A 26420-nucleotide genomic window follows, 5' to 3' on the forward strand; every position below is an offset into this window, starting at 1 on the left:
CATGTTCCCCTCTGAAGTGGCATCCATTTGGTAGTGCCTACCAGCCACAGCCGCCCTTCCCGCTCAGCTACCTGCTTGCCTCCTACCCTTTGGGCTGGATTTCTGATTTTCTCTCCGACCACGACCCCTTCCACTCCACAAGCGACAGGGAAGGCCAGTGGTTTTTTTTTTTCTTTCTTTTTTTTTTTTTTGTCTTCTTGCTATGCACTGTGAATGGTTTTAAGCACTTTGAATGTGTTAAGTTATTTAATCCTCCTAAGAGCTCAATTAGGCGGATGCTGTTACTGCTGCCCTCATTTTGTAGGCAGATGATCTAAGGCTCAGACAAATTAGGCCGCTTCATCTCGTTCCAGGTTTTGTGGATAATTTCAACCCTAACCCCCACCCCCCCTCCCCAGCCCGTGGTAAGTCCTGTTTTGTTGGGTGGACTCCTCACAAACAAAACTGTGGAGCTAGAAGCTGTGTTCCTGAGCACAGGTGTATCCCCCAGAATGACTATCTGCTTCATTCCCCAATAGAACAGACAAAAAATGGCCCACAATAGTCATGTGGTCGCGGCGCACACCTTTAAATCCCAACATTCGGGAGGCAGAGGCAGGTGAATCTCTGAGTTCGAGGCCAGCCTGGGCTACAGAATGAGTTCCAGGATAGCCAGGGCGAGGGGGGGGGGAGTGAGGCGGGGGGGGGGCAGGGGGGGCAGGGGGGGGGAGAGAAAGGCCACCAATTCCCACCTGCCACTCATTTCTCCTTATCTACTGAATTCTGCCCCAGGAAATTTGTTTCTGTCTGGGACTCTGGCTGAGACCTAATCTGATCTGTGTAGCGTCTCCAGTCCTCCTAGTCCTATATCCTGGGGGTGGGGTGGGGGGAAAGAAACCCTTCCTCCCTGCCCGCCTTATCTTCCCTCAAACAGCCACGTCCTGGTGCTGATATGGCTTCGGCTTCTCCGTCCCCGTGGGGTGTTCAAGGCTCTCCCTATTATTCTGTTTTCCAGAATCCAGGTTACTACACAGAAGCCAGTGATGATGACACAGGACCTGCACAGAACTAGTTTATTCAGTAGTATGGGGGAAAAACAAAAACAAAAACAAAACTCTACCATATTTACAGCAACAATCAAACTGTACAATCTGATGGTTAGTATCAAGTTAGCATCCAGCATCTTTGTATTTTTTTTTTAAAGTCAAGTCATCAGTAGTTAAAAAAAAAATCCAGTTAAATTTTTAACCCTTTACAGGAATTGCTGAGGGGGAGGGGGGCAGAATTGATAGCAGAGAAGCCAGAGGCCAGCCTTCCAAGTGAGACAGGAATATCTTTCCTGCCCAGAGCCTCTGTTCTAGCTACCTGCTCTAGAAGGGAAGTCAGTGACAAATCTGGAAAACATGCTTAGAGGAAAGGGCAACTCAAATGAAAAGTGGTTGGTGAAAACTGCAGGGAACCATGGAGCAAGAAGGAGGAGGGTAGGCCCCAAATCCAGGGCTGCCAGGTACTCACCCAGCCTGCGATGGCCACATCAGAACCCCTGGGACCGGACACAAACCCATCCCAACACAAAAAAGCAAATAAATAAAAAATATATTAACTCTCTCTTCATAGGGAGCTGGGGTCAAGTAAGGGGACAACGAGGAACAGGACCTGGTTCTTTGAAGAAGAGAGCCAATTCCAGGAAGGGGTTAAAAATAGAACATGTCTCAGAGGCCACAGCAGGTCAGACAAAATGGCATTTGTCTGATTTGGGGGGTGGAGGGGGGAGTGAGTGGACACCAGAAACGCAAGACTTGAAACCTGTCCTCGAGGTCCCTCAGGGCCACTAAGCCAGTTCCGCGCTTCCCCCTCCTGGTGCCGCCCACACAGCAAAGAAGCGCAACTCAACAGTGACTTGCCCTCCCCAGGAGAAGGCCAGGCAGGAGAAATGAAGCACTTTGGGGTCAGCAAACTGAGCAAACACCTGGGCTGTAGCACGTGGCCAGAGTCCAGGAAAAGGAGAGGGGCCGGGGTAGTCATTCCCCACTGTGGGGGCACAGGCTTCCCCTGAAAACGGTTCATGCAGCATTTGGGGGTCCAGGGGCGATGAGTCCTTCTGCCCCTGGCCGGACAGGGCTTTTCAGTTCCCGGGAGAGGTGGAATTGATGGGTGGGAAGTGCCTTTTTAAATTTAATTTAATTTAATTTTATTTTATTTTATTTTTTTTGTCCTGACCCCTCACCAACTGAGGCCTGTCCGGTGCAGCCTTGCAGGGGTTCACGCCCCTGATGTGCATGTGGCTTTGTCCTTTCCTTTTGGTGATGGCAAATGAGGGGCAGGCCCCCTAAAAGTCCCTCTCCTCCCAGAGGCACAGCAGATGGGAAACCGAAGAGAGGCTGGGACGCTTCCTGGCAGGTCCTATCCTCTTTGGGAAGGGAAAGGGGCGTCCATTTCCAGCGTATAAAAGAAATAATCCCTGAAGTCATGAAGAGTGGAGATCCTTTTTTTTTTTTTTAAATTCTTTTTTTCCTTTTTTTTTTTTTTTTGTTTGTTCCTGAAAAAACTTTATCTTGGAGATGTTGGCCCCAGGGGTCCAAAGTGCAGTGAGGGGGAGGTGGGGAAGGGACTTGGCACTAGGTGGCCTTAGGTGCAAGGCCGGGGCTCCTCAGATGGACGTGTCATCATCGCTGCTGCTTCGGCAGGCAGGAGGCAGGCAGGAGGGAGCAGGGGCAGGATAAAGCAGAGACAGGAGTGGGGGGGTGTGTGTGAGCGCAGCAGGGGAAGGAAGGGAGCTTCGGGTTGAAGGAACACCGGCCCAGGGTTAATGCAGGAAGTTAAAGAAGAGAAATCTGGAGGACAGGAAAGGAGAGTGGCAGAAAAGGCAGACAGAGGATTAGCCAGAGCAACAGAGGGGACAGTGAGCAGCGCCCACCAGAGAAAGAAACAGAAAAGCAGCCCCAGCTCCCACCCTCTCATGCTGCCCAAGATGGGCTGCCGTACATAAAGCCCAGGAGGTCTGGTGTACCCCCAGAGGAGCACCATGGGGTCTGGGCACACGAGGGAGCTGGACTCCACTCGGCCCGTATGTCTTTCAACTGCCGAACAGAGTGGCTGGTGGCAGCTCAGGGGCAGATCTGGCCCAGCCAGGACCTCTGCCGGTAACACCCTGTCCCTCCCACCTAAGCCGACTCACTCGGAGCCCGATGAGTCCTCGTCCACCGTGCCTGCCTTGATGCTCATGGCGATGGGCATGACCCCATTCAGCTGTTCCTGAAGACTCTGGCGTGGTGGTGGACGGGGAGGAGGTCCATTGCGACTGCCCTCACTGGCTGAGGAGGCCCGGGAAGAGCCTGTGCCCTGCTCCAGGGGCAGCCTTAGGAGGCTGCTCTTTTCGCTGATGGTGGGCAGACACTTCTTCTTGAGGATGCCTGGGGACAAGGAGGAGGTGGGTACCATGAGCTGTAGATGGAGCATCCTATGTGAGCAGAGCAGATGGGAGACTCCTCACTCACCTTTGTGAGGTTGGGTAGAAGGGCCCGGAAGGGGTCCCAGAGACCCTTCCCGAGGTAGGGCATCTCCATTCTCCCGTGGCCGCTCTTCAAGGGGCCCACTAACACTACTCTCCTTTGCGGTGGTCCCAAAGTCTCCTGGCCAAGGGACCTTCCCAGACCCTGGACCCCCATCTGTCAAAGAAAGGGAGTCTATGAATCTCAGAGAGGGGAGACAGTTAGGACAGCCACCACCCCAGTTCTAGTCTCCGAGAAGCCCTAGCCTCTTGGACTTCCGTTGCCCCCCAATGGCCGCAGCCCTGGTGCTGGCCCACCCTTGGGGGTACTGTGCAGGGGCAGTCTCTCAGCTCCAGGACCCAGCAGGCTGTCCCAGCCCTGCTCGCCAGGGAAGGCGGCCTCCTCCTCCTCCTCTTCCTCGCTGTCTGACGAGTGGGTAGAAGCATAGGAACCACTCTGGTCATCTTCCAGGGACAGGTCACTGTCAGAGTCCGTGTCGGGATCTGGGAGGTCAGGGATGGATCACAACTGTCCCACCTGCCCCAGCCCACCCTCAGCAAAAGCCAGGTCCCTGCCCTGTTGGGCAGCCAGGGCCTTCTGTCCTCACCGTGTTGCTGGTCTTGACCTTCCAAGAATAGGCCACCCGGGTCCCCTAGGCCGGGAGGACCCTGGCCAGGGTTCAACATGGACTCCTCCCTAAAAAGATTAAGACCATGCTGAAGGGGTCAGTCTGGCCTCTCTAGCTGGACTCTCGGGCCCTATCTTGGGACCCTTACTGCTTCTAATCTAAAGCATGACCCGTGCTGGCCACAGTCTGAGACGCTCAGTTCCCAGCAGCCACCTGGTCTTGGTTCTAGTGTGCGTGGTGTTTCCCTCCCTCCCAGCTCTCCCATTTCCGGGGCTCACCTCAGTAAGAAGGGGATGTAGCTGGGCTGGCTCTTGCCTGAGCGGCTGGCACTGTGCAATGAGCCAGCGGAGTCTCCGTAAGGCTGGTACAGCCGCCCATCTGCGTAGGGGCTAGGGCAGTTATAGGACTAAGCCAGAGACAGACAGGTCAGTGAGTGGGTGAGTGGGAGGGACTGGCTCCCAAGCTAGGAAGTAAAGGGTCCCAGGAACTTGCCCCAAAGCCTACCTCCCAAAAGGCCAGGGTTTAAAGTGAAGGGCCCCTCAAATGTCGTCTACCCCTTAGGGCCTGGCAATGGTCCCAGCTATGCCATAGCTGTGCAGCACTGGGCACTGCAAACGCCCTGGACTTGTATAAGGGCTTGCTGGTAAAAAAATAGGGTACTTGGAACTGTCTCCCGAGAATATTCTGGGAGACGGGAAATTTCTCAAAATCCATGAGGAACTCTCAGGCACAGGCTGTCCCACCCGACAACCGATCTTGACCCCAGGTCAAAAGCTCTCATACCCCTGTTGACAGCATTTCCTCCCAAGGCCACATACACACCACTGCACCCCCCTCTTCCTAATGTGAAGAGGCGCAGAGATGGGAAAGCGGGGGCCTGAGTTAAAAAAAAAAAAAAAGCAAAAAAACCACACACACACACACACACACACACACACACACACACAATCAATCAATCAATCAATCAATCAAAACCACAGAGAACAAACTGGTTCCTTGGGCCCTGCTTCCCTTGCTCCCATCAAAACACGTCTTGTGCTCAGACCCAGGCTCCCTCACCGAGGTCAGGGTAGACTTAGTGGTCAGAGCAGGGTCAGGACTGGGCTTTCGGCTGCAGGCAAACTTCAGTGCTTTCCGGACCTCCTTGCTGAGCACCACGTAGGAAAGGAAGATGAAGGGGCCCTGGCAGGCAGAAGTGGCAGTGGTTGGCATAGTCAGGCACCTCCGCCCCAGGAATGCTCCCTTCCACTCAAGAGGGCGGGGCCAGGTACCTGGACACAATTGCAGGCAGCAAAGAGGTAGTGGAAGAGGAGAGTGTCGCTGTTGACAGAAAGCAGCGCCAGCAGCCACGCGGCGCTGAGCAGCAGGAGGACCGCGAAGGAGCAACGCAGGCCTGAGCTGGAGGACAGGGCAGTATATGAGTTCTGCCATGAGGCCCCCTAACACCAGTGCCTGCCCTGTGCCCAACCACCTGCCAGCACTCACACAGGGCCTTTCTTCTCGAAGCCCTGCCGTTGGGCGGCACAGGAGGCTCGGGCCGCCAGGATGTACAGGAAGACACTCATCTGGGTGTGGAGAGGTGCACGAGAGAAGCAGAGGTCAAAGACAGTTTCTGCCCTGCCCAGAAGGGGCCCGGAAGCCCCAGCTCTTCCAGAGAAACGGGATCTGAAGGACGCTCATCCTACTCATCCCAAATCACTTTCCAGAACTTACCGAAACAGCAAAGGCCACTGGTCCAGCAAAACTCCAGATGAGCGTATCGTAGATGGAGAGCCAGCAGAAGTCAGGGTTCCCATAGCCTTCAGGATCCAAGCCCACGGCTAGCCCTGGAGCACAGAGACAGCAGCAGGGCAAGGAGCTCAGGGCGGAGGCCACAAGGCTGCAGTCAAAGGTCCCCAGAGCCAGGTGTGGAACACAGAGGAGGGTCATCTGTCCGCTCTGTTCTCCAGGAAGGAGCCCAGCCCCTCGCACCTAATACCAGGTGTCCAAGTATAGGGGGAAGGGAGTCTCGGGACCTGGGGTTTGGGGTGCATGGCATGCAGGTGGAGCCAGGGAATCTCCATGCCAGGAAAGGAGGCAGAATACCTGTGATGAAGGCAGGAACGCCCCAGCCCAGCATGTAGTAGAAACGCATGGGGCTCGCGTTGACATCTCGCACCTCCGTGAGTGCCCGGTACAGGTGTAAGGCCTCCAGCAGTGCCCAGGAGAAGGTGCAGAGGTACAGGAAATGGAGCAAGATGGCGATGACTGTGCAAGCAAACTGAAGGCCGGGACACCGATCAGGAACCAAGGCAGCCAACGCAAGGAGCGCACACACAAGGGATGGGGCGATGGGGGGAAAGCCCGGTGCTAGGCGCTGCCTCAGAGGAAGCCCAGGCTATACGTAAGAGCATCTGAGATGCTGGGGCATTCAGAGAGAGCTAGAGAAGAGCAAACTGGGGGGTGGGGGGGGGTGGGGGGGGCAGGTGCTGGAACTGGGCCAGAGAGGGGTCGGCCATCAGGGAGCCTTGCTGGGGATGGGAGCTGGGAAGGGACTCTGGGAGAGGAAGCGTCTTACAGGGAGGTCAGCCTGGTTGATCCCCAGGAGAAAGACCAGCTGAGCCAGGCCCAGGGCAGCCGTGAGGTTGCGTCGGATGCCGTGTTGGTTGGAGCGTAGGGCACGAAGGAGAGTGAGGAAGAGGAAGGTGATCGTCAGGGCAGCTAAGGTGACTCCAAGGGCCACGTATGTCAGGGTCTTCAGTGGTAAGATCTCACCATTCTGAGGGATGAGCGGCAGGGGGTCAAGGAAGGGCGGGGCTTGAGCACCTAGCCCCTCTACTTGGTTCCCACCCACACAGCTCTGGGCTCCTCCCCGCCCCACCCCCCCCACCCCACGCCCCCGCCCGCGAGTCCAACCTCTCGTCGGGACACGTCCATAAGCACAGCAAAGCTTGTCATGTGGTTGCACTGGCAGCTGACGTGGCTCTCGTTACGGAAGACGACTTCGCAGCCTCGGGCGGACCAGCCACCCGTGCCACTGACCCTGCAGGAGGAAGACAGAGTGAGGGAGGCAGAACGGTGGGCAGCCGGGAGCCTGGACTCTTGGCCTAAAGCCATGGGAATAAGAGTGGTACAAGCTCACAGGAGCGAGTGGTTCCAGAAGACACAGATGGGCTTGGTCCGCTCCTCGGTCTCCAGCAGCCGGAACTGCACTGTGACTGGCTTGTCCAGAGCGCGTGGCAGGAGTTCCTCATCGTCATGGACACTGATGCTTACCACAGGCGTGTTGATGACCGGCCGCTTGGGGACTCTGAAGATAGAAAGGCACACAGGCACCAAGAAAGCCACAAGACATCGTTATCACCAGGAGATACTTCCACAGCCACTTGCTTGACCCCCGCCCCCCTCAACCGCCCAGGCCTTGTCCCAGCCGCTCGCTCACCTCAGGCTACGCTTATCTGGGTCATAGTTGTGTGGCAGCAGTCCGGCCAGGGTGTGGTAGATGATGACGCTGGCCACCGCCTCTCCCTGACTCAGCTCTGGGTGCCGCCGCTGCCGCCGTGCCAGCTCCTCGGTCTCCTGGGCTTCGCCAGGGCCTGCAGGCCTCACCATAGGGGGGATCTCTGGAAGTAAACGCGGGCACACTCAGCCGGCGCTGCCCTCTGATCCATCTGCGTGGGTGCCCCATGCCGAGCCTTCACCCCCACCCCACGTCCCCCCCCTCCCCCGCTGACCTCTGAAGACAGACTCTGGCAAAATGACTGTGGTCTCAAGGTCTGGGGGACGCTCCCCACGTAGTGCCTCATAACGGGGCAGCTTGGTCCCGGCAAAGTTTCCCTTATCCAGGCGCACTACAGAGATGACTAGAAAGGAAGAGGGTCGCAAGTCACTCACCAAGTGGGGTAGGCAGGCCCTAAGAAGGGCTGCCCTTTGAAACAGGGTGTAGGGGGGGGACTGTCTCCCAAACCTCTCCCCAGCCCAGCACCACCTCACCGATGTTGGGTGTGACGATGGTGAAGGGGCTTAGGTAGGTGTGCCGCATGTTCTGGGCCAGAGCGCTGGCGTAAGCCTCATAGTGCTGGAGCAACCAGGCGGTGCCACCCTCGGTCTGCTGGATCAGTTCCCAGTGCCTCTTGTTGGCTGCATCCAGGAGGGCGCTGCCCACCCTCAGCAGGTTCTGGAGATGGGCATGGTCACAGTGGCACGTGCTTGGTTGGGGTCAACCTCATACCAAGTTCCAGCCCATGCCCGGCCCAGGCTCGCCCCGCTCTGGCCTTCCCTCAGCAGTCGCCACTGCCTCTCCTGGTGTCCTACCGCCCTCTAACCCTTCCTCTGAGCCCTAAGTCAGAGCTGCCCAGTGTGTCCTCTCGTGCCTCACTCTGTCACGTGACTTTTTGGTTCCCTGAGAAGACTGAGCTTCAGGTCAGAATCCTGTATCCCACCACGGCTTACAGGCTGTCGTGGAGGCCCTTTGGCAGGGGTGAGGCTCCTTGTAGTAGGGGAGTAACCCCCTCTGTGCCCCAAGACTGCCAGGAGCAGGATCTCTCACAGGGCCCCACCACGCCTACTACAAGCCCCACCTCAGTGAAGTGCACGTCCTGTGTGGCAGACAGCCCAAAGCCCCGCTGAGCACTCTCATGAGCCAGTAGTCGCGTGGCCAGCTGGTAGGCCACCTTGACGTCACTGCCAAAGTAGCCGGAGGTGTGCTGTGTGGCGTTGCGCAGGAGCAGGGCTAGCCTCTGGGAGCGTCCCGAGTCCAGGCCTGATTCATTCCGCTGCAGGCGCTCGGCCTGGGTGCAGGGGCAGGAGGACGGAGGGTCAGGCAGGATGCTGGGGATCGGGGACCCCCGGAGTCAAAGGGCCCTAGGAGATTGGTGGGGAAGAGGTGGTCTCCGCAGGTCGGAGCCTCAGGGAAACAGGAGCTGGGGTTCAGAAGGTTCTAGTTCCGGAGGCAGGGGTGTGAAAAGGAGAAGATGAGGGTCGACTTACGAAGCCCTTTAGCTCTGAGAAGGTGACTGATGTGCAGTTGAAGAGGTTTGGGGGGAGCCATCCCCTGTGCTCATCACAGTGGCGCACGGCAGTGCCTGGAGGAAAGAAGCCAAGAAGGCGGGGCTTAGCCAGACAGAGGCAGCCCCGAGGTCCACCTGGAGCAGCTCATAAGCCAGTCAGGAACCAGCAGCCCATAGGTGTACAGAACTCTGGAGCAAAACAAAAAACAAAAAACAAAACCACACACACACACACACACAAAACCTCTGCAAAATCAGTCCAAAGCCCATGAGAACAGAGGTACGTCACCTCCTCCAGCAACCGCCCCCCAAGATATTACTATCCTTTCCACTTAGCTACCGCCGCTACCTATGAATTCTAGTCACCGCTAATCTCAAGGTCAGCACAGGCCCCCATCCTGTGGCTGGGTCTCTTGGGAGAGTGGCCAGCACGCTGTAGTGTTCAGGACCTCCTGCCTTTAATGTGGTGGGACTCCAGTTAGCCGAAGGTGGGAGGCCCCGTGTAACCCATCTTTGAGTTTAACTCCCAGCCATGTACATACAGGATTTCCAACAGTTCTGTTCTGCTTGGAGATTAGGCATTCTTGGTCGGCTTAGGTTGAGGGTGAGTGAGTGAAGGAAGGTGAGACATGGAGCCTCTAGGAGCTGGAAACCCAAAAGCGGATCCCCAGGATCTACAACCTGGGGGGTGGGGTGGGGTGGGGACTTGCTGTCTTTACTCCTCTGACAGTGAAGGCCAAGTCTTCCACATTACATTGTAGACCTGTAAAACCTACCGAAGGAGCCTTTGGGGCAGGGGGCAGCAGCAGGTAGCCCAAAGCGCGTGCGGGGCCACCAGATCCCAGCCTCTATGGCTCGCGGGCAGCTGTCGTAATTCACTGTGGAGAAGAACACATAGTCACCGATGAGCACCTCTGTCCAGGGGCCCCCCAACCTTCCTCCAACATCCCCGGCTCACTGCCAGCCTCACCCCTAGCCTCCTGGAGTGCAAGCTGTTGCCATAGAGCCAGGAGGGAACCTACCTGTCCCAAGGGTCCTACCTTCACAGCCATTGGTGGTGACCTCAGCAAAAGGGTTGTCACAGCGATCACACTGACGCCCAATGACACCAGGCTTGCACGGACACTGGCCATCCTCAGGGTTACAGACTCGGGACAAAGAACCGGTGGGGTAACAGTCACACAAGAGGCAAGTGGGGCTGCCGGGGGGCCGGTAGTGATTCTCCTGGGAGGGAAAAAGCGGGGGGGGGGGGGAGGTGGTCATTGGACCAAGACGTCTTTCCTGGAGGCTAGTGGATTCTTCAAGCTGTGGCCTCCCCAGAGTCTCCCCCACCCTGGGTCAACATTCCCAATAGCAGAGAATGAATTGCACTTATCAACGAGAAGCCAGACATTTCAGAACAGACTGCAGACAGCTAGTCCAGGGCTCACTGGCTCAATACTGGTCCTGGGTCCCCCCTGTACCCAGATATGATGGCAAACAACCGCTTGCTACGGCAATCAATATGATGAAGGCACCGGGCGGGCCCTCATCTCTCTGGAGGAAGGGCTCATCTCCTCTGCTTTCTCTTTAGGGCCAGAAGTTACAAGATGGGGTGCCAGTGGGGGTTTGTTTGGGACTGTCACCTTACAATGGCATTCGCCACTTGTCTTGTTGCAATCTGGGTCAAAGCCTTTGCTGACGTCACAGTTGCACGGACCACACGTGGGGTGTCCCCACCAGCCACGGGGGCAAGGTTGATCAATCCTGCAGAAAGAAACCCAAACAGGCATGAGCCCCCTCTGCCACGGCCACCTCCCACTTGACTCAACCCCACGTGGTCCTTTTGGCCTCGGGTGCAGCTCAGCTAGACTCTTGGAGCTCAGAGTGACACCAGAGGACAGCCCCGACCCACCTACCTGGTCTCACAATATGGCCCAAGGTAATTTGGCAAACACTCGCAGACATAGCCATGCGGCGCGCTGGGTTTTCGGGTACACACAGACTGGTGCTCACACGGGTTCAGGTCACACACATTTGTACAGTTGTCACCATAGTAACCTGGGACAAGAAGGGTCAGAAAGGGTCACTCCCATCCTCTACTGGCATTCTCTTCCGTATAACTCCTCCCCGTCTACGCGCCCTGACTCTCTGTACATTGTACCAGGCGGCTATACCCTTGAAGTGTAAAAGATGCTCGCTCAGAGATGTGACCCCTGGCACAGGCCCCGTTTCCCAGGATCCTTAGCATACCTGGGTCACAGCTGCAAGAATAGCTGTCCCAGTCGTTGCTGCAGAAGCTGTTGGCAGGACACGGACTCGAGTCACAGGGATCCGGCCAGCTACAGCCCGGCTCCACGTTGACGCTCTCCCCACGGCTGGGATCCAGACTGCTAATGCCCTCAGGTGTCTCGCTTACCCTCACACCCTGGAGGGAGAAGAGCACCAGTGGCCCTCAGTGGAGTAGAGGGCTCCAGGGAGAGATGGGATGGGAGATCGGAGGAGGAGACTCACCTGCAAACAGCCCCGGAAGCCACGGGCCACACCGCTGGCTGGCCCAGGGACTCCCCCGACTGTAATGTTGCTCAGGTGCAGCCCATGCAGCCGAGGGCCGAGATTGCCCTCTGCCTTCTGTTGCCCATAGTCAAAGGACAGGATGGCGTGGCCAGGGCCCCCACTAGCTCCCAGTGCCAACTGTGCATGATGCCAGTCACCATCATTGGCCCGGCCTGGCTCCAGACGCAGAGATGAGGCTTGGAGCCCCGTGCCCTCCACACTTAGCACTACGTGGCCTTCCCGAAGCTGTACAAAAAGGGGGATGGGGGAACAGCAGACCACCACCTCAATGGGTTTTTCTTCCAATCCGCGGCCTATTTCTCAATACCAAACCTGCCTGGCTGTGGGCAGAGGAAAGACTGCTTATTCCCCTTATGGCCCATAGATGGCGCTACTGACCTACCGAATGGGCTCAGCCAACTCTTCGCTCCCCGCCCCCCATCCCTACCTGTAAACCCCGCCCAACCACCTGAGTCCAAACAACCCCCCTCCGCCTCCGCGCCCCCAAGGATCCTGCAGCTCTAGCCAAGCCAGGGCTTGCCACACTCCCACGTGCGCTGCATCACCTGCAAGGTAATGGTGCTGCGCCCCCTGGTGACGGCTTGCAGCAGGACACCGTCTGCCTGGCGTGTGCGGAACATGAGGCTGAGGTGCCAGGGCTGAGAGATGGGCAGAGAGAGGCCGTGCCAGGCCACAAGGCTGCTGCCCAGGAAACGCTGGGGATTGGCCATTTCTGGGAAGGGCAGATTAAAAAGTGACTGAAGGGCAGAGCAGTGGAGTAGGAAATGTGGTGGCTCCATGAGAGATGGGGCCTTGCTTCCCCTCACTGCCCCGCCCTCCAGAGCATTTACCTGTTCTGGGTCCGCCCTACATTGTGCCCAGGGCCTGCCTCTGACTAGGCCCTTTGTCTCCCGCCTACCTTCTGCTAACTCTGCCCAGACACGCTTTTCCACCCACAGCCCAGCTTGCAGAGCCCTGCCCAGAGCCTGCCGCAGCCCTGTCAGTGATGCCAGGCCCCAGCCTCTGGCAGCTGCCACTCCTACCCTGGGCACAGCTCTTGCCCCCGAAGCCTAGCGGACACTCGCAGCTAAATGCATCCCACTGGTTCACGCAGGTGCCACCGTTATGGCACGTGTTGCTGTCACACACGTTCTTCTTGGTAGAGCAGCCTGGAAGGGAGAGACAGGGAGGGACTCAAGGACCCCGGTCGGGGCTGGGCTCTGAAAACCAGCAGCAGTGACCGCACGACCACACAGGATGGTATCCCCATGCCCTGCCCAGCTCCTGCGCTTGGCACTCAGCTCCCAGGCTTGCCCCTACCACCCCCAGGTCCTCGTACCAGGCACAGTGCCATTGTTGGCAATGAAGTCGGCCATGTCTACATGTCGGCTATCCACTTGGAGGTTCCTCATGCACCCCACAAAGTGCCTCATTCGGACAGGGAAGCTCTCGGGCAGATCTGGAACCCCACCCAGCAACAGGGGCCCGGTCAGGTCCAGAGACCTGGGGGAAGGAAATGTGGCAACACATGAGTTTAAGTTTATGGTTCTTCATTCACTCACCCCATACCTTGCCACTAAGCCCAAGAAAGGGAACACTTGGGTCAAGGCCTGAAAGACAGTGCCCAGGTGGTAGAGGCACCCCAATATAGATAGATGTGCTCTCAGCTCATACCCCTTCCCCTCACCCCTACCCCCCCCCGGCCTGACTCTAATTCTCCAATACCAGCGTAGGGTAGGGGCACATCAGACTGGTCCCCACTCCGGAGCCCTATCCCCTAGCTCCTGGCCCGCCCTCCCCACTTACTTCTTGCTGCCTCCTTGGGTACCCTGGGCAGCACAGGAGTAGTTGCCCAGCATAGCTCCAAAGCGCAGAGCCACCCCAGTGTCACAGCCATCCACGGTCACCACAGCTACTTTCTGCTCAGAAGGGCCTTGCGGAAGTCCTGTCTGGCCCAGCAGTGGCTGTGGATCAGAGAAGGGAGGCAGTAGAAAAAGAGCCCGGCACAGACGCCCAACGGTGTCACCTCTCCGTACACCTACACCCACGATCAAGGAGCGCCCAGTGGGACGGAAATGCCTTACAAATGGCACATCTCTCTTCCCAGGCACAAGAGCTACGACCAGCCTCCCCCATCGCTCGCTCACAGTACCAACCAGGGCTGGGGCAAACCCCTGTGCCCCTCCTCCTCCCCCACACCCACCTTATTGTAGTATTTCAGCTGTACTGTGTGCCATTGGCCATCACTGACCCCTCCGGGCACGAACGGAGACACAGTGGTGGTCGATTCCCCTAGGGAAAGGGCCGGGTAAGCTGGGTCGCAGGAAGAGAGTTGGGGACGGGGAGGGCAGGGGGAGGGGCGAGAGGCAGAGAAGTGGGCACATCCGACGGGGTGGAGGCCAGGTTCCAGGTTTGACTGGGAGAGAAGGTGGGCGAGGTTGGGGGGACGTCAGGTCTCAGGAGCTGGGCAGGGTCAGGAGGCACGGGGCTCACCCGCAGAGAAGGTGAGCTGAACCTGCTCCTGGATCACCTCGAGAGCCACGAAATCATGCTTCTCGTTGAAGCGCCCGTTGTAGAGCAGCAGCCCGTTACGCTCCCTGGTAGCAAACCTGTAGAGGGGGGGGCGTGGTTATGGGGGCCAAGGAATGGGGCACCCACTTGTATGCCAGCACCCTGGCCGGACAGCTAAGAGAACACCGAAGCTGGTACTTTGGCTAAGGCTATGGAGTCAGAAGGCAGATAATGAACGAACCCAAGCAAGAGCCCTGGCATCCCGGCCTCTTCATCCTCCAGGGTTGGGGAAAGAGTGCCCGCTAGACCCTGAGGGTGAGGACAGCCTGCCAGGACACCCCGAGGGAGCTCCGTCAACGACTGCGCCCAGTACTGTCATTGCTCTGCTACCCCACCTACCAGAACAGGGAGCGCCCTCCCCATCCCCTCCCCCCCCACACACACACACCCCGCACTCTCACAGTTCCCTGCAGCCCCAGAGCCTAGTCACTCACGAGAGGGCCAGGGTGAAGTGGAAACGCTGCCGCAAGCCACGGAAGGTGATGAAGGAGCGGGCGGGGAAGCTGCGTGTGGTCACCCGGCAGAAGGGTTTCTCAAAGTCCCCAGATGGGCAGTCACATTTGAAACCCCCCACCAACAGGTTGACACAGGTGCCCCCGTTCTTGCAGACACCTGGGGTGCAACGGCCGGAGCGGGCACTCACTTCGCAGTGCTCACCTGGGCATAAAAGGACAAGCGGTGTGAGACCCTGAGGAGAAGGGCTACTGAAGGCCCCCTCCCCATTGTGGATTAAATACGAAATGCCCCCACCCCGGTCCACCCCGGCTCACGGTCCTGGCCAGGGGAACCGTTTTAGGAGGTATTGGAAACTCAGGGCAGAGGGGAATAGCTGGAGCAGGCAGGTCCCTGGGGGTATGCCATAAAAGCCATGTCTTGTCCCAGGCCCTTTCTCACTTGGCTGAGCAGCCTTGCTCTACCACACACTCCTGCTACCCCCGATGCTCTGCCTGACTCACTTTATAGCAAAGGAACCAGCCCGTAGAACTGAAACCGCGGGCACCGTGAGACAAAATTAACCTTCCTTGTCTTAAATTGTTTCTCTTGGGTGAGTCCAGTGATGCGAAGTCCAGCACATCCCTAGCAGTGTCGGCTATGACCCCGCCCAGACTCTTATGAGTTCTTGCTTCCCCTTGAGTGCCTTTCTGCTCTGAAATATACGCTACCCCAACGCTTCAAGGCACTCTTATCGGCCCATCACACCAGTCCCACTGTAGCGCCACTTGTGCACTTGCTCTGCTGCAAGGTCCTCGGAATTCTTCAGCCCTTCCCCACACCCGCTCCCGACACTGGTCCCAAGGCCCTGGCCCCTGCAGAGGCAAATGCCAAGAAAGGAAGGAGCTGGAGGACAGTACAGGGGCTGTGCCACCCACCCCCCTACACACACACACCCCTGTTCTTCCCCCCCTTTCCCACTAGTGCCTTTGTTCCAGTCAGGCACAGAGATCGGCTTTCTTCCCTGGAGATGGGACTAGGTTTCCACTTCTATTGGAGTTGTGGGTTGGGGTCGATGGTGTGAAATAAGCCGGGGGCTTCCCTATGAACAGGCCTCAGGTCGGAACCGAGGATCCCTATGGGCTCGAACAATGCTGAGAGAGAGAGTGGGAGCCTGAGCCTGCGGACGGATGAGGAATCAGAGGAGTGAAAAATTCCGACATCAGATGGGAACATCCACTCCCTTCTCTCCCTCCCTACTCAGATCCTAGAGATAGGTTCTCAGTTCGTGTGCCTAGTGACTGGCTCCTGTTGCCATGGAAACTGTTGTTCGCCTACTCTAAGCCCCCTTCCCCATCCTCCTGGACAAAGACTCCCCTCCCCTCTACCAAGCTCACACTCCCCTCTACCCCCCCCCCAACCCCCAGCAGCAGCAAGTCTGGCAAGTTCTGAGCAAGACGATGCAGCAGGAGGCGCTGAGCCTGCCCACGCTACTGGCAGAGCCAGTGGGCCTGACGCTGGAGGACAGGAGGGAGGCCTGGGAGTCTGGGAAGGAGAAGGAGCAAGTGAGCTGAGGAGCAAAGGAGCCTACAGGGCGGGGCAGGGTGTGAAGAGACCTGCCTGAAACCACCGACCAATACAGAGGCAGAAATGGAGCTATTCTGCTCAGGGTGACGTAGGTCCAGTCAGTGTCCTGGAACTCAAATGACCCCAAACCCCAGCTTTTCAGTGCCTTCCTCCAGTTCCTGGGTGGGGAAAGTCTGGCTACAAGTTAATGACCGGCATTCACTCAGCGTTATGAAGGCCTGGTCCTGGGCCAGCAACACCTCTACCTGGATCAAGAACTACCATCTCAGAACCTTCCTCAAACAAAAGGCAGTGCTTACCACACAAGCAGCTTTCACTGTGTGTGTCAAATTATTTACATGAGTTCTCACAAGCCAACTTTTGACCTACATAAACTGGTTATCTGCATCTTAAATCCTTAAATACTGTGGGAAGCGAAGCTTAGTAACTTGCTCCTTTTCTTCACACAGCTATTAGTGGCAAAGCTGGAACACAAACCCGGGTGCAGGACTGACCTCAATTACACAGTCTCAGTGGGTATGCGTGCAGGCGGCATGTGCTAGCGTGGATGTGGGTGTGGGTGTGGGTGTGTGAGCTCGCACAGTGAGCAGAAGGCTCCTCGGTCTGACTTCCTAAGCAGGCAGCTGTCAAACAGCAAGTAGGATCTAAGAACGCCTGCTGAACCTATAGTTTATGCTCTTGGGAGGAATGAGGCAGCCCCATTATTAGCCTGATTTAGGCTTGGACCACAGCGTCAGCCCTGCAGGGCCGCCCCCATGGTCCCCCGCCCTAGGCTCACCGGTGTAGCCATCTCGACACAGGCAGGTATAGCCTCCCTCCCGGCTGCGGCAGCGCCCATGGGGTCCACAAGGCCTTGAGTAACAGAGGTCCACCTCGGTCTCACAGTAGTCGCCTGTGAAGCCAGGCGGGCAGCGACAGCGCAGACCTCCGACAGGGTGGATGGGCCGGAAGAGCACCGAAGAAGAGGCGATGAAGGGCGCGGAGGAGTCGAAGCGCAGCACGGACACACAGCGCATGTAATTCTCGCAGGGCTCTCGCAAGCAAATGTTGTCGTCGAAGGGGAGCACGCGCTGGGCTGAGATGGCGGTGAGCAGGCTGCGGTTGAGGTACAGGCGCTCCTGCAGGTCTTCTGAAGGCAGAAATGGTGGCCCACCCCCGGGTCCTGGGGGCTGGCCCACTGACAGGCTCACGTTGAGGATGTGGCCGCCAGGGGCATCAGTGTCCCGCTGGACATTGAAGATCACCACGTGATCTGGGGGTGTGGCCAATGTGGCAGCCACAGCCTGGATGAAGAGTCCCAGGAGTGGTGACAGAAAGCGCTCTGGGGACATGTCTTCCAAGCGCAGTGTGATGCTGTGTGTGAGCATCTCGTCTGTGATGATGGTGACACGTAGTGAGCACTGGGCTGTCACACTGTGGACGCCATCTGAAGAGAAGAGACATGGATCACCATGGGGCATGGGGGTAGGCAGGGCAGATGTGCCAAGCAACAGAAGTGACAAGACACAGGGCCTGGCTTAGAGCAGAGAAGGGACTAGGCTTTGTGTGATGGCGCAAGTGTAGAGTCAGGAAAAAGGAGCGACGAGGAGGGAGCATCAGGAGGGAGCACCAAGAGGAGGTGCCCAAAGGGGCCCAGTGAGATGTGTCACTTTTGGACAAGTCACTCCTTGAGGGGTTACCCCATCCAGGCTTAAGGAAATAAGATTTAAAAACAACAACAATTGTTCTTTGCATAGTTTCCCAATAATCTTGGTACGATGCCTGAACTACCTTTCAGTGTTTATCCCCCCTGTCCCCCAAGACCAGTCTCTGGGTCCCTCTGGCCCAACGCTGTGTCATCTTGTCTTTGCTTACTTTTCTGGTGGGCCCAGAGTACTACGGGTGACTCCCACCCACCGCCTCACTCTGTACATCTCAATACCACCGCAGCCCTGCCTCTTGTCACGTTGTAGGAGGTCGGGAGTGGGAGATGAATTGGGTGGGCGGGCCACCAGGTCCCCCTCGCACTCAGCTCCACAACTGCCTGCCTGCAAGCCTGCTCTGTCCCCACAACAACACCTCTCACACACACAAAGCCTCCTTCCCACCCAACGCTGGGCAGCCCCTGGGGGAATCCCACCCCCAGGAAATCCAGCTGAGCTACCTCAGCCCAGTGGTGGCAGCATCCACAGCTCGAGGCTGGAGAAAGGGTTAGGGTGGGGGTGGGGAATCTGAGCAGAAATAAGAGGCGAGCAGCTTCCACCCTGAACCCCACTGGGCTGGTCTCTCCTCAGGCACCGAGGCCTCTTAGTTACTCATTACTAACTTGGCTCACCAAGTTGTACCCAGAGGTCTGCCTGCCATACCCCCAGGCGGCACACTCACTCACTTATAAACAGCTAAGTACGGACACATTCACTGGAGTCTCACCCCACCCACGCACGCCACGCTCATGAGCGCCATACACACCTGAATGTGTGCACACGTGGGAATGGACTTTTTTTAAGAGTAAAAATGAAAACTAGGCCGCAGAGAAAGGGAAACGGGCTGCGAGGGCCTTAGGGGGTACTCCTGCTGAAGTACACTGCCTTACACATAGTGCGTGTCCAGTAAAAACTAAAATGCTGATGAGAATCCCTTGGACATAAAAGTGTCTTGGAAACACTGCGACAAGCCAGGCTGTACAGCACGCCTTTAATACCAATACTCGGGAGGCAGAGGCAGGCAGATCTCTGAGTTGGAGGCCAGCCTGGTCTACAGAGAAAGTTCCAGGACAGCCAGGGCTGCACAGGGAACCCCTGTTTTGAACAACAAAACCAAAACAAACAAAGCATGGCGGCAGATGCTCTAATCAGATGCAGAATATGGCATCCAAGTGGGATAGGGCTAGAGCCAGTTGCTGGGGCAGACGTAGAAAGACATGGGCCTGCATTTTGTCTATGTCACACTGATGTCAGGCAGTGGCTACCTTGGGCGGTGAGTTGAGCCAAGCCATACTGAAGGCGAGCACCCATCTCAGCTGGGCCCTGGGCCCACTGCCTACCTGCCCTCCAGTTTCACAGCTGTGCTCTGCTTGCCCGTACTAACAAGCCTGATGCCATGACAGCTGCTCGCCTCTGCGCCTCCTGCTTTGCTTAGTGTATCAAGTCGGCAGCCCACAGTCTTCCAAGCCCTCTAGCCTGCCCGTAGGTCTCCATGGTGATCAGGGTCCTTTGCTTCCTCTTTTTAGAAGCCTGCACTCGGGCCCAGGGCTGGAGCAGGAGCTGATGTCACAGCCCAGTGTTTTCTGAACGGGATGGTCCCTCCAGACAGATAGCGACACGGGACTCTACGCACAATGCTCCTGGACCAATGAGCAAGAGCAGCATTGCCATCCCCCCGGCTTGGGAACCAACACTCCTGTATGTTGTCCGCCACCAACCCAGGCCCTGTCTGTGCCCCACCCCCAGCACATCTCTGTTGCCTCCCATCTGGCCCACCATCTGTGGCCACCTGCCCCTTCTGCTATTGTCCCGACCCCAGCAACCAACCCATTGCCCTTTCTCCTTTCTCTTTGTCCTTCTTCCCAGCCTTGGCCTGGGTCACCCCTCAGGTGCAAAGGCAGGTTGGGAATAGGAGTGACTGGTGTGCATTGCCTGAGTTGTTTTAAACAGAAGAGAGCGCTGGAGTAGGCTCTGACCCAGGAAATACTACCTGGGTCTAGGCCTCAGCCAGCTGCACCCAGGAAGATGCCAGAATCAGACGCCCAGCCCTTCCTCTTTCTGGCAGAGGCTCGGCTGTCTGGGAGGTGAGCAGGCCTTGGGCAGGTTCTCGTGTGTGTGTGTGTGTGTGTGTGTGTGTGTGTGTGTGTGTGAAGAAGACAGCTGCCCGGACCATTTGGGCTGGAGCATCAAGGCCAGTCTGGGTTCTGCAGGGAAGAAGGGAAGAAGACACAGGGACCAACAGGGGAAAACAAAGACCCAGGAGAAGAGCCAGCAGTGGAGGAAGTGGAGCTGGGAGAAGGTGGCAGACAGGCAGTGCAGGAGGGTCCCCATGGGCACGGTGGGGGGGGGGGGAGGAAGAGACAAAGAACCAGAGGAGGAAGACAAAGGGGCAGTGGGCGTCAGTCCCCCTCACCCAGCCTCCTGAACTTTAGGGTTGCCTTGGTGACTGACTCTAAGGGTCAGGGCTCATGGGGGAGGGGGGGAAAGGGTAGAAAGACCAGCCACAGTGGCTCTTAGTGCTGGCCGGAGACTGTTCCCTCTAGCCTAGAGGGTTCGGGCTGTGTCCCCTGGCAAGGACGCAAAGGCTAAGCCGGGCTGTCTTCTACACTGCCTCTAGGTATCTAGGCAGACTCACTACCGAGGGCTGTGGATGGAGGGCAGGAGGGAGAGGCCTTTCTTCTGCCTCTAGTACCAGGCACAGATGAGGGTGCCCCTGGCTTCCTCCTCCTCCTCCTCCTCCTCCTCCTCTTCCTCCTCCTTGTGGGAAACCAGAGCTTCAGGTGATTCAAAGCCTGACCCCCACACAGCCTTTGAGAGCTCTTTCTCCCTGGTCCTCGCAGCGACTTGAGGGGGTAGGACCAGGAAGTATCTGTCCAGTTAGAAGTAGGAGCAGGAAGGGTCTGAGGCCATCTTCCCTTCCCTGGTGTGTAAAGGCGGCCTGCAGTGGGATGGCTGGACTCACCCCTGGAAAAAATCATTAACAGTCCCTTCCTCCTTTGCCCCAAGTCCCAGCTCCCAGATTCAGGAAAGTGAGTCTGCCTCACCCCCCTCCCCACTTGCTCCTCACCCTGACAGAAAAGATACAATACTGTCACCGAATCCTCTTTTCCTTCCCCAAGTCCTGCTGTCTGAGAAGTCTGCAGGCTAAGCGCTTGGCCAAGCAGCAGGAATGTCCAGTCTGGGTTCCGGCCAGGCTCCCAGACCCCTAGAATTCTGTTCTTTCCCCACCAAATCAGGGCCCTGAAGTCTCTGCCCTCAAAGCTCAGTCACCCTGGTACCCTCTGATCTCCGTATCTATTTTCCTAAGCAATCACAGTCAGCAGGGAAGGCTAGCACCCCAAGAACAGCCCACGAAGAGTGTAAGGGCCCAGAAGGTCCATCTGCCCTGACTTCATTGCAGCCCCTCCCCCAAGCGAGACCCCCAAGCAAGAACTCAGGACAGTGGGGTCTGTTTGGACAGAGACAATGAGCTCTGGTTTTACTTCCTGCCAGGCACTCTGAAGAGAGAGCCAAGGCCGGCTCTTTCTGCCTGGAGGAAAAAGAAAGGTCTAGACAAAGTCCATGCTATTCGATTCTGCAGCTCTACTGAGAACCTGAGGGAGGGAGAGACAAGAGGACAGCAGGGTCTTGACCCTCTGCTGGAATCTTGTGTCCCTGTAGCCCTCTGACGTGCCAAAGGCTGTGTGAGGGTGACAGGGGTGCTGAGGGACCAACATGCCTCGCCTCTCCCAGCCAAGGTCTCCTCTCCCCTTCCCCCAGCTCCTTTGGCCTTCCAGGCTTCCACGCGCCCTTTCCCGCCCCCCCCCCCTCCATTCTTGGCAGCCATAGTCAGGGCACTCACACAACACTTCCTCCACCACGTCACAGTCTGGTAGGCAGGGGGCAGCCAACCAAAGCAGCCTAGCCCAGCCTGGGGCAGCAGGCGGGGCCTGCACCAGCTGCCAGGATTCCTGGGGTTTCTACACAGGCTGGTTCCTGATCTCACAGCCTCTAGGTCACCAGCTCCCCGTTGGGTGGTACTCCACCTCTAGTGGCTACCCAGGCCTCCCCCAAGAACCATTCGTACCCCCAACACCCCTGGTCCTCTCTCTTACCTGACACCAGCACGCTCATGATGGCTTCCAGGGGCCGATTGTTGTCCAGGGCCCGGCTCAGTCTCAGCTCTCCCGTAGAGGCATTCAGCAGGACCAGGCTCAGTTCATTTCCTCGCTCAAAGCTGTATGTCAGGCTGTCTGAGATATCGGGGTCGTGGGCAGGCACACGGCCTATAGCACCCCCGGGGAAGCTGCTTGAGCGGTTGGTGACATAGTTGTTAAAAAGAATCTCAAAGTTGCCCAGCACCGGTGGGTTATCATTCCGGTCAAGAAGGCGGACATGGACAGTAGCCCTGCTCACCAAGGGAGCGGACGTAGCCTGGATGACCAGGATATATTCAGGCCGGTCCTCGTAGTCCAAATCTACCAGGGCCGTCAACTCCCCCGAGAAGATGTCCAGCTGAAAGACCTCAGGGATGTTGCCTTCCACAATCTGGTACATGATCTGGGCATTGGTCCCTTCATCTGGGTCAGTGGCTGTGACCCGGGCCACGGCCAGCCCGATGGGGCTGTTCTCTTCCACAAACACGTCAAACTCATCCTGCTCAAAGACGGGGGGGTTGTCATTCACATCCAACACGGCGACTGTCACTTCCATGGGTGTGCGGGCTGGCGGCATCCCCTTGTCCACTGCATATGCCCGCAAGACGTACTGAGCCACATTCTCACGATCCAGCCTCCGCAGTGTCCGCACGATGCCTGACGTCGACTCTACGATAAAGTCACCGTCCCCGTCATCCCCTCCTTGGAAGGTGTAGAAAACCCTGCCGTTGAGACCAGAGTCACGATCGGTGGCTGAGATCTGCAGGACACTGGTGAAGGGTGGCACATCCTCATAGACACTCCCCTGGTAGGAATCTCTCAGGAACTGGGGAGCATTGTCATTTACGTCATTTACCAGAATCTCCAGGTAGGTGGTGTCAGACTTCTGGGGGATGCCGTTGTCCCGAGCGGTGATGGCCAGGGTATAAGACACCTGGTCCTCATAGTCCAGCTCAGCCTGGGTGGTGACAGCCCCGGTGTCTGCATCGATTCGGAACTGGGGAATGCTGTCCTCCATAAAGTAGGTGATTCGGGCATTCTCGCCCGTGTCCTCATCCGTAGCGCTGATCAGTACCACTGTGGTGCCTGCCGGTCTGTCTTCATTAACGTTTACTGTATAGTGGGAGCTCTGGAAGACGGGACGATGGGTGTTGGCATCGGTGACATTCACCACGATCTGAGCTGTGTCCTGCCTCGTGCCGTCCGAGGCGGTCACCGCCAGCACGTACTGCCGCTCCAGTTTGTAGTCCAGCGGTAAGGCAAGGGAGACCAGCCCACCACCGCTTTGGCTGGTGATGGAGAATCGGTTGCGGGTGTTGCCGCTGGTGATCTGGTAGGTGATGACGCTGTGAGCATCGCGGTCCACGGCCGACACTGTCACCACGCTGGTGCCCACGGCTGCATCCTCATTGAGCCGCACGGTGTACTCCGGTTGGGTAAAGGCTGGGTTGTTGTCATTAACGTCCAAGATGGTTACGCTAACACTGGCCGAGGCACTGAGTGCTGGGGTACCGTGGTCCCGGGCTTCCACACCAAAGCTGTAGAAATCGACCTCTTCCCGGTCCAACTCCGCAGCCACAGAGATCCAGCCTGTGCCATTGTTAATGGTGAAGGGGAAGTCATGCCCGACTCCAGCCAGGCTGTACTCCAGGCGGGCATTGTCACCAGCATCAGCATCGATGGCCTGGACGTGCAGAACTAGGTAGCCCAAAGGGACACTTTCTAGGACAGTGGCCTGGAAAGGGGTGCTAACAAAGATGGGGGCATTGTCATTGATATCTAGGACCTGTACTGTTACTAGACCAGAGACATTGGAGAGCGGAGGCCGGCCACCATCCTGAGCCCGAATCCGGAGTGTATATTCTTTGGTTGTCTCGTAGTCGAGCGGGCTTACCACATCCAGGGCCCCCGTCTGAGCATCCAGATAGAACTGCCCCCGAGCATTGCCACTCATGATGCTGTAGTGCACCAGAGCGTTGCTGCCCTTGTCACGATCCGAGGCTGTGACTCGGAGAACTGGGGCTCCTGGGGTCACATCCTCCCGCACCTGAACCACATAACGCTTCTCACTAAACTGGGGCGCATTGTCGTTATCATCTTCCACAGACAGGAAGACAGCAGCCGTGGAACTCCGTGGGCCCGGGTCTCGACCCTGGTCACTTGCCTCCACTGTCAATTTGTAGGACTCCACCTCTTCCCGATCCACGGGGCCACGGGTTCGAATCACCCCTGAGCGAGGATCGATCTCAAAGACTTCTGAGGGGCTTCCCCCAGCCCCCTCCAGCAGGCGGTACAGAATGTTGGCATTTGGAGGGGCGTCCCCGTCAGTGGCCCTGACTGTAAGGACCTCGTAGCCAACCTCTAGGTTCTCCCTGAGGCTCTCCTTATACTCTTGCTGTTCAAAAACAGGGTCGTGGTCATTGGTGTCAGTCACTAAGATAGTAAGTGTAGCCAAGGCACTCCGGCGGGGCATGCCATGATCCTGTGCGGTGACCCTGAAGACATGGGTGCTCTTGGTCTCACGATCCAGCTCCTCAGCTGTGGTGACAGTCCCAGTGATTGGATCCAAGGAGAAGAAATGGTTGGAGCGGCTATCGAAGAGGGCATCCATGGTGTACTCAAGTCGACCCGCCTCCCCCTCATCGGGATCAATGGCTCTTAACGATGCAACGGAAGTCCCAGCTGGCTGGTTCTCAGGCACTGTGGCCTGGTAGCTGGGAGGCTGGAACTGGGGGGCTGTATTCACATTCCTTTTCCTGCGCCCACCTATAGATTCCTCTGGTGATCCTTCCCCAGCGCTGAGCCCTGGGGCCTGTGCCAGCTTGCAAGACTGGCATCTCAGCCGTGGGGCCTTTAAGCAAGGGTGCTCTTGAGGCAGGGTCAGCTTGCCTTGCGGAGAAAGGTGTCCTCCGATACCCAGGAGACGGCAGCTCCAGGGGCAGCCTTCAGAGGATGGCGGAAGAGGGATATGTGCCCCTGATACTGGACACCAAACCCTCAGGCCATCATGGTGGGGCACCAGGTGGCCAGTCAGCTCAATACCCGAATCTCTGCAGCGGCTGGTGTAGAGCCAGAGGTTCGAAGCAGAAGCTGGGCAGAGCCAGCCCACGGGGGCGCAGGCCCCAGAGGAGCCGCGTCCCCCGGACCCGAGAGAACGACAGGGCCCCACTTGATCTCCCAGTAGTGGCGAAGGCGGCAGCAGCAGCAGCAACAGCACTAGCAGCGGCAGCAGCGGCTTTGGGAGGGGGGCGCTGGCAGCCCGGCTCCGCATCTCTCCCTGCTCCCGGCCAGCCGGGTCACCAGCCGCGGCGGCTCTTCCTCCGGCTCCTGCCGGCCCCGCCGCGCCTCATACCCAGGCCGGGGCGCCGGTCCCCGGGAGCCACCTGTACGTCCCGCAGGGCCTGCACCCAGATGCCTTGGCGGGGCCGCGCGTTGAGCCCCCACGATGCGCCGGGCTCCCACCACTCTCGAAGCTGGGCCCGCTCCCGAGTCACCGCGGCCACTGCGGGCTCACGCTGCGCCTCCTCCACCTGCGCTCTGAGTGCTCTCCACCTGCGCCCAGCGGCCGCGAGGACCTCCGGCTCCGCCGGGTTCCCGGGTCCCGAGCCCTAGGATGTCCCCTCCGCCCGCGTGAGATCGCCCACCTGCGTCTGCAGAGCCGCACGCTCCGGCCCAGGCCCAGCTGCCAACGACCGCCCTGCGCCACCCGCTCGCGCCCCGCGTCCCCGCCGCGGCTACTGCCGGTAGCCGCGGTCCCGGGCCCAGACCCGCGTTCCCTCGCCTTCCCGGCGGGCGGGCGAGCTCTGCAGAGCGGCGGCGGTGGCGGCGGCGGCTCATTACCATAGACCTGCTCGCGCCGCCGCGGTCTTAAAGCGGCGACGCCCAACGCGTGGACTGTGGTGGGTCCCACCCAGCGCCCTCTTCTGCACGGATACTCTCAGTAAGATTCCCGCCTCTAGTAGCGTTTTTCTTGCCAATCTATCAGACATGCTCTCGGCCAGTGCTGGATCCCTACCACAGCTTAAAGAGGAATGAACAAATCAGAAGGCACACAGGGAATGTTAATCATGTATCATTCTATGACTAGTGCGCTTTCAAAACACATTCTGAATGCCTGTGGAGGGGGTCTGGGGGGGTGTGGATACGGACACGCGCAGGCAACTTTCCAGTCTTACTATCCCTCATTGCTGCCTCATCCTACAGATTCTAGCTCAGAAAGAACTAAAAAGACTTTTTGCTCAACACCGCAAAGACTCCTCCAGATGCCAGAAGTTGTGGTGATCTCACTTGGATGCCTCGGACAAAAAAAAAAAAAAAAAAAAAAAAAAAACGACCCCTAAGCTCATCTGGGATACATCTTGGGTACCACTCAGACAGTTCAGGGGAGGTGA

General features: G+C 57.8%; 1 protein-coding gene across 3 annotated transcripts; it reads right to left on the reverse strand.

Moving 5' to 3' along the window:
• Positions 1-1732: 1732 nt before the first annotated feature.
• Positions 1733-26022, reverse strand: CELSR2 (cadherin EGF LAG seven-pass G-type receptor 2). 3 transcript variants are annotated; one of them, XM_084756577.1, is made up of 34 exons: positions 21988-26020; positions 16990-17637; positions 14627-14849; positions 14115-14230; positions 13825-13913; positions 13428-13585; positions 12961-13124; positions 12665-12790; positions 12188-12354; positions 11580-11867; positions 11319-11493; positions 10985-11126; positions 10712-10832; positions 10127-10310; positions 9863-9964; positions 9067-9161; positions 8658-8867; positions 8071-8254; positions 7812-7940; positions 7520-7700; positions 7220-7387; positions 6994-7120; positions 6656-6856; positions 6184-6358; positions 5812-5924; positions 5584-5663; positions 5370-5496; positions 5158-5280; positions 4377-4504; positions 4078-4166; positions 3788-3973; positions 3477-3647; positions 3158-3392; positions 1733-2654 (listed from the first exon to the last, which is right to left on the reverse strand). In XM_084756577.1, the coding sequence occupies exons 1-34, from the start codon at positions 25298-25300 to the stop codon at positions 2630-2632; spliced, it is 8763 nt and encodes a 2920-aa protein (XP_084612703.1). In that variant the 5' UTR covers positions 25301-26020; the 3' UTR covers positions 1733-2629. The 3 variants fall into 3 exon arrangements, with proteins under 3 accessions (XP_084612703.1, XP_084612702.1, XP_084612704.1); XM_084756576.1 differs by having other exon boundaries at positions 1733-2813; positions 21988-26019; XM_084756578.1 differs by lacking the exon at positions 3788-3973 and having other exon boundaries at positions 1733-2813; positions 21988-26022.
• Between the last annotated feature and the right edge of the window lie 398 nt (positions 26023-26420).

The sequence above is a fragment of the Acomys minous genome (assembly GCF_964271855.1).
Source record: "Acomys minous genome assembly, chromosome: 14".
NCBI lineage: Eukaryota > Metazoa > Chordata > Mammalia > Rodentia > Muridae > Acomys > Acomys minous.

Coding starts and splice junctions, on each gene's coding strand:
- CELSR2 (XM_084756576.1), bottom strand. CDS start 25,300: ATGCGGAGCCGGGCTGCCAGCGCCCCCCTCCCAAAGCCGCTGCTGCCG. Junction 7,388..7,519: donor CCAGATAAGCGTAGCCTGAG/GTGAGCGAGCGG, acceptor TTCTATCTTCAG/AGTCCCCAAGCGGCCGGTCA. Junction 5,925..6,183: donor CGTTCCTGCCTTCATCACAG/GTATTCTGCCTC, acceptor TCTGTGCTCCAG/GGCTAGCCGTGGGCTTGGAT.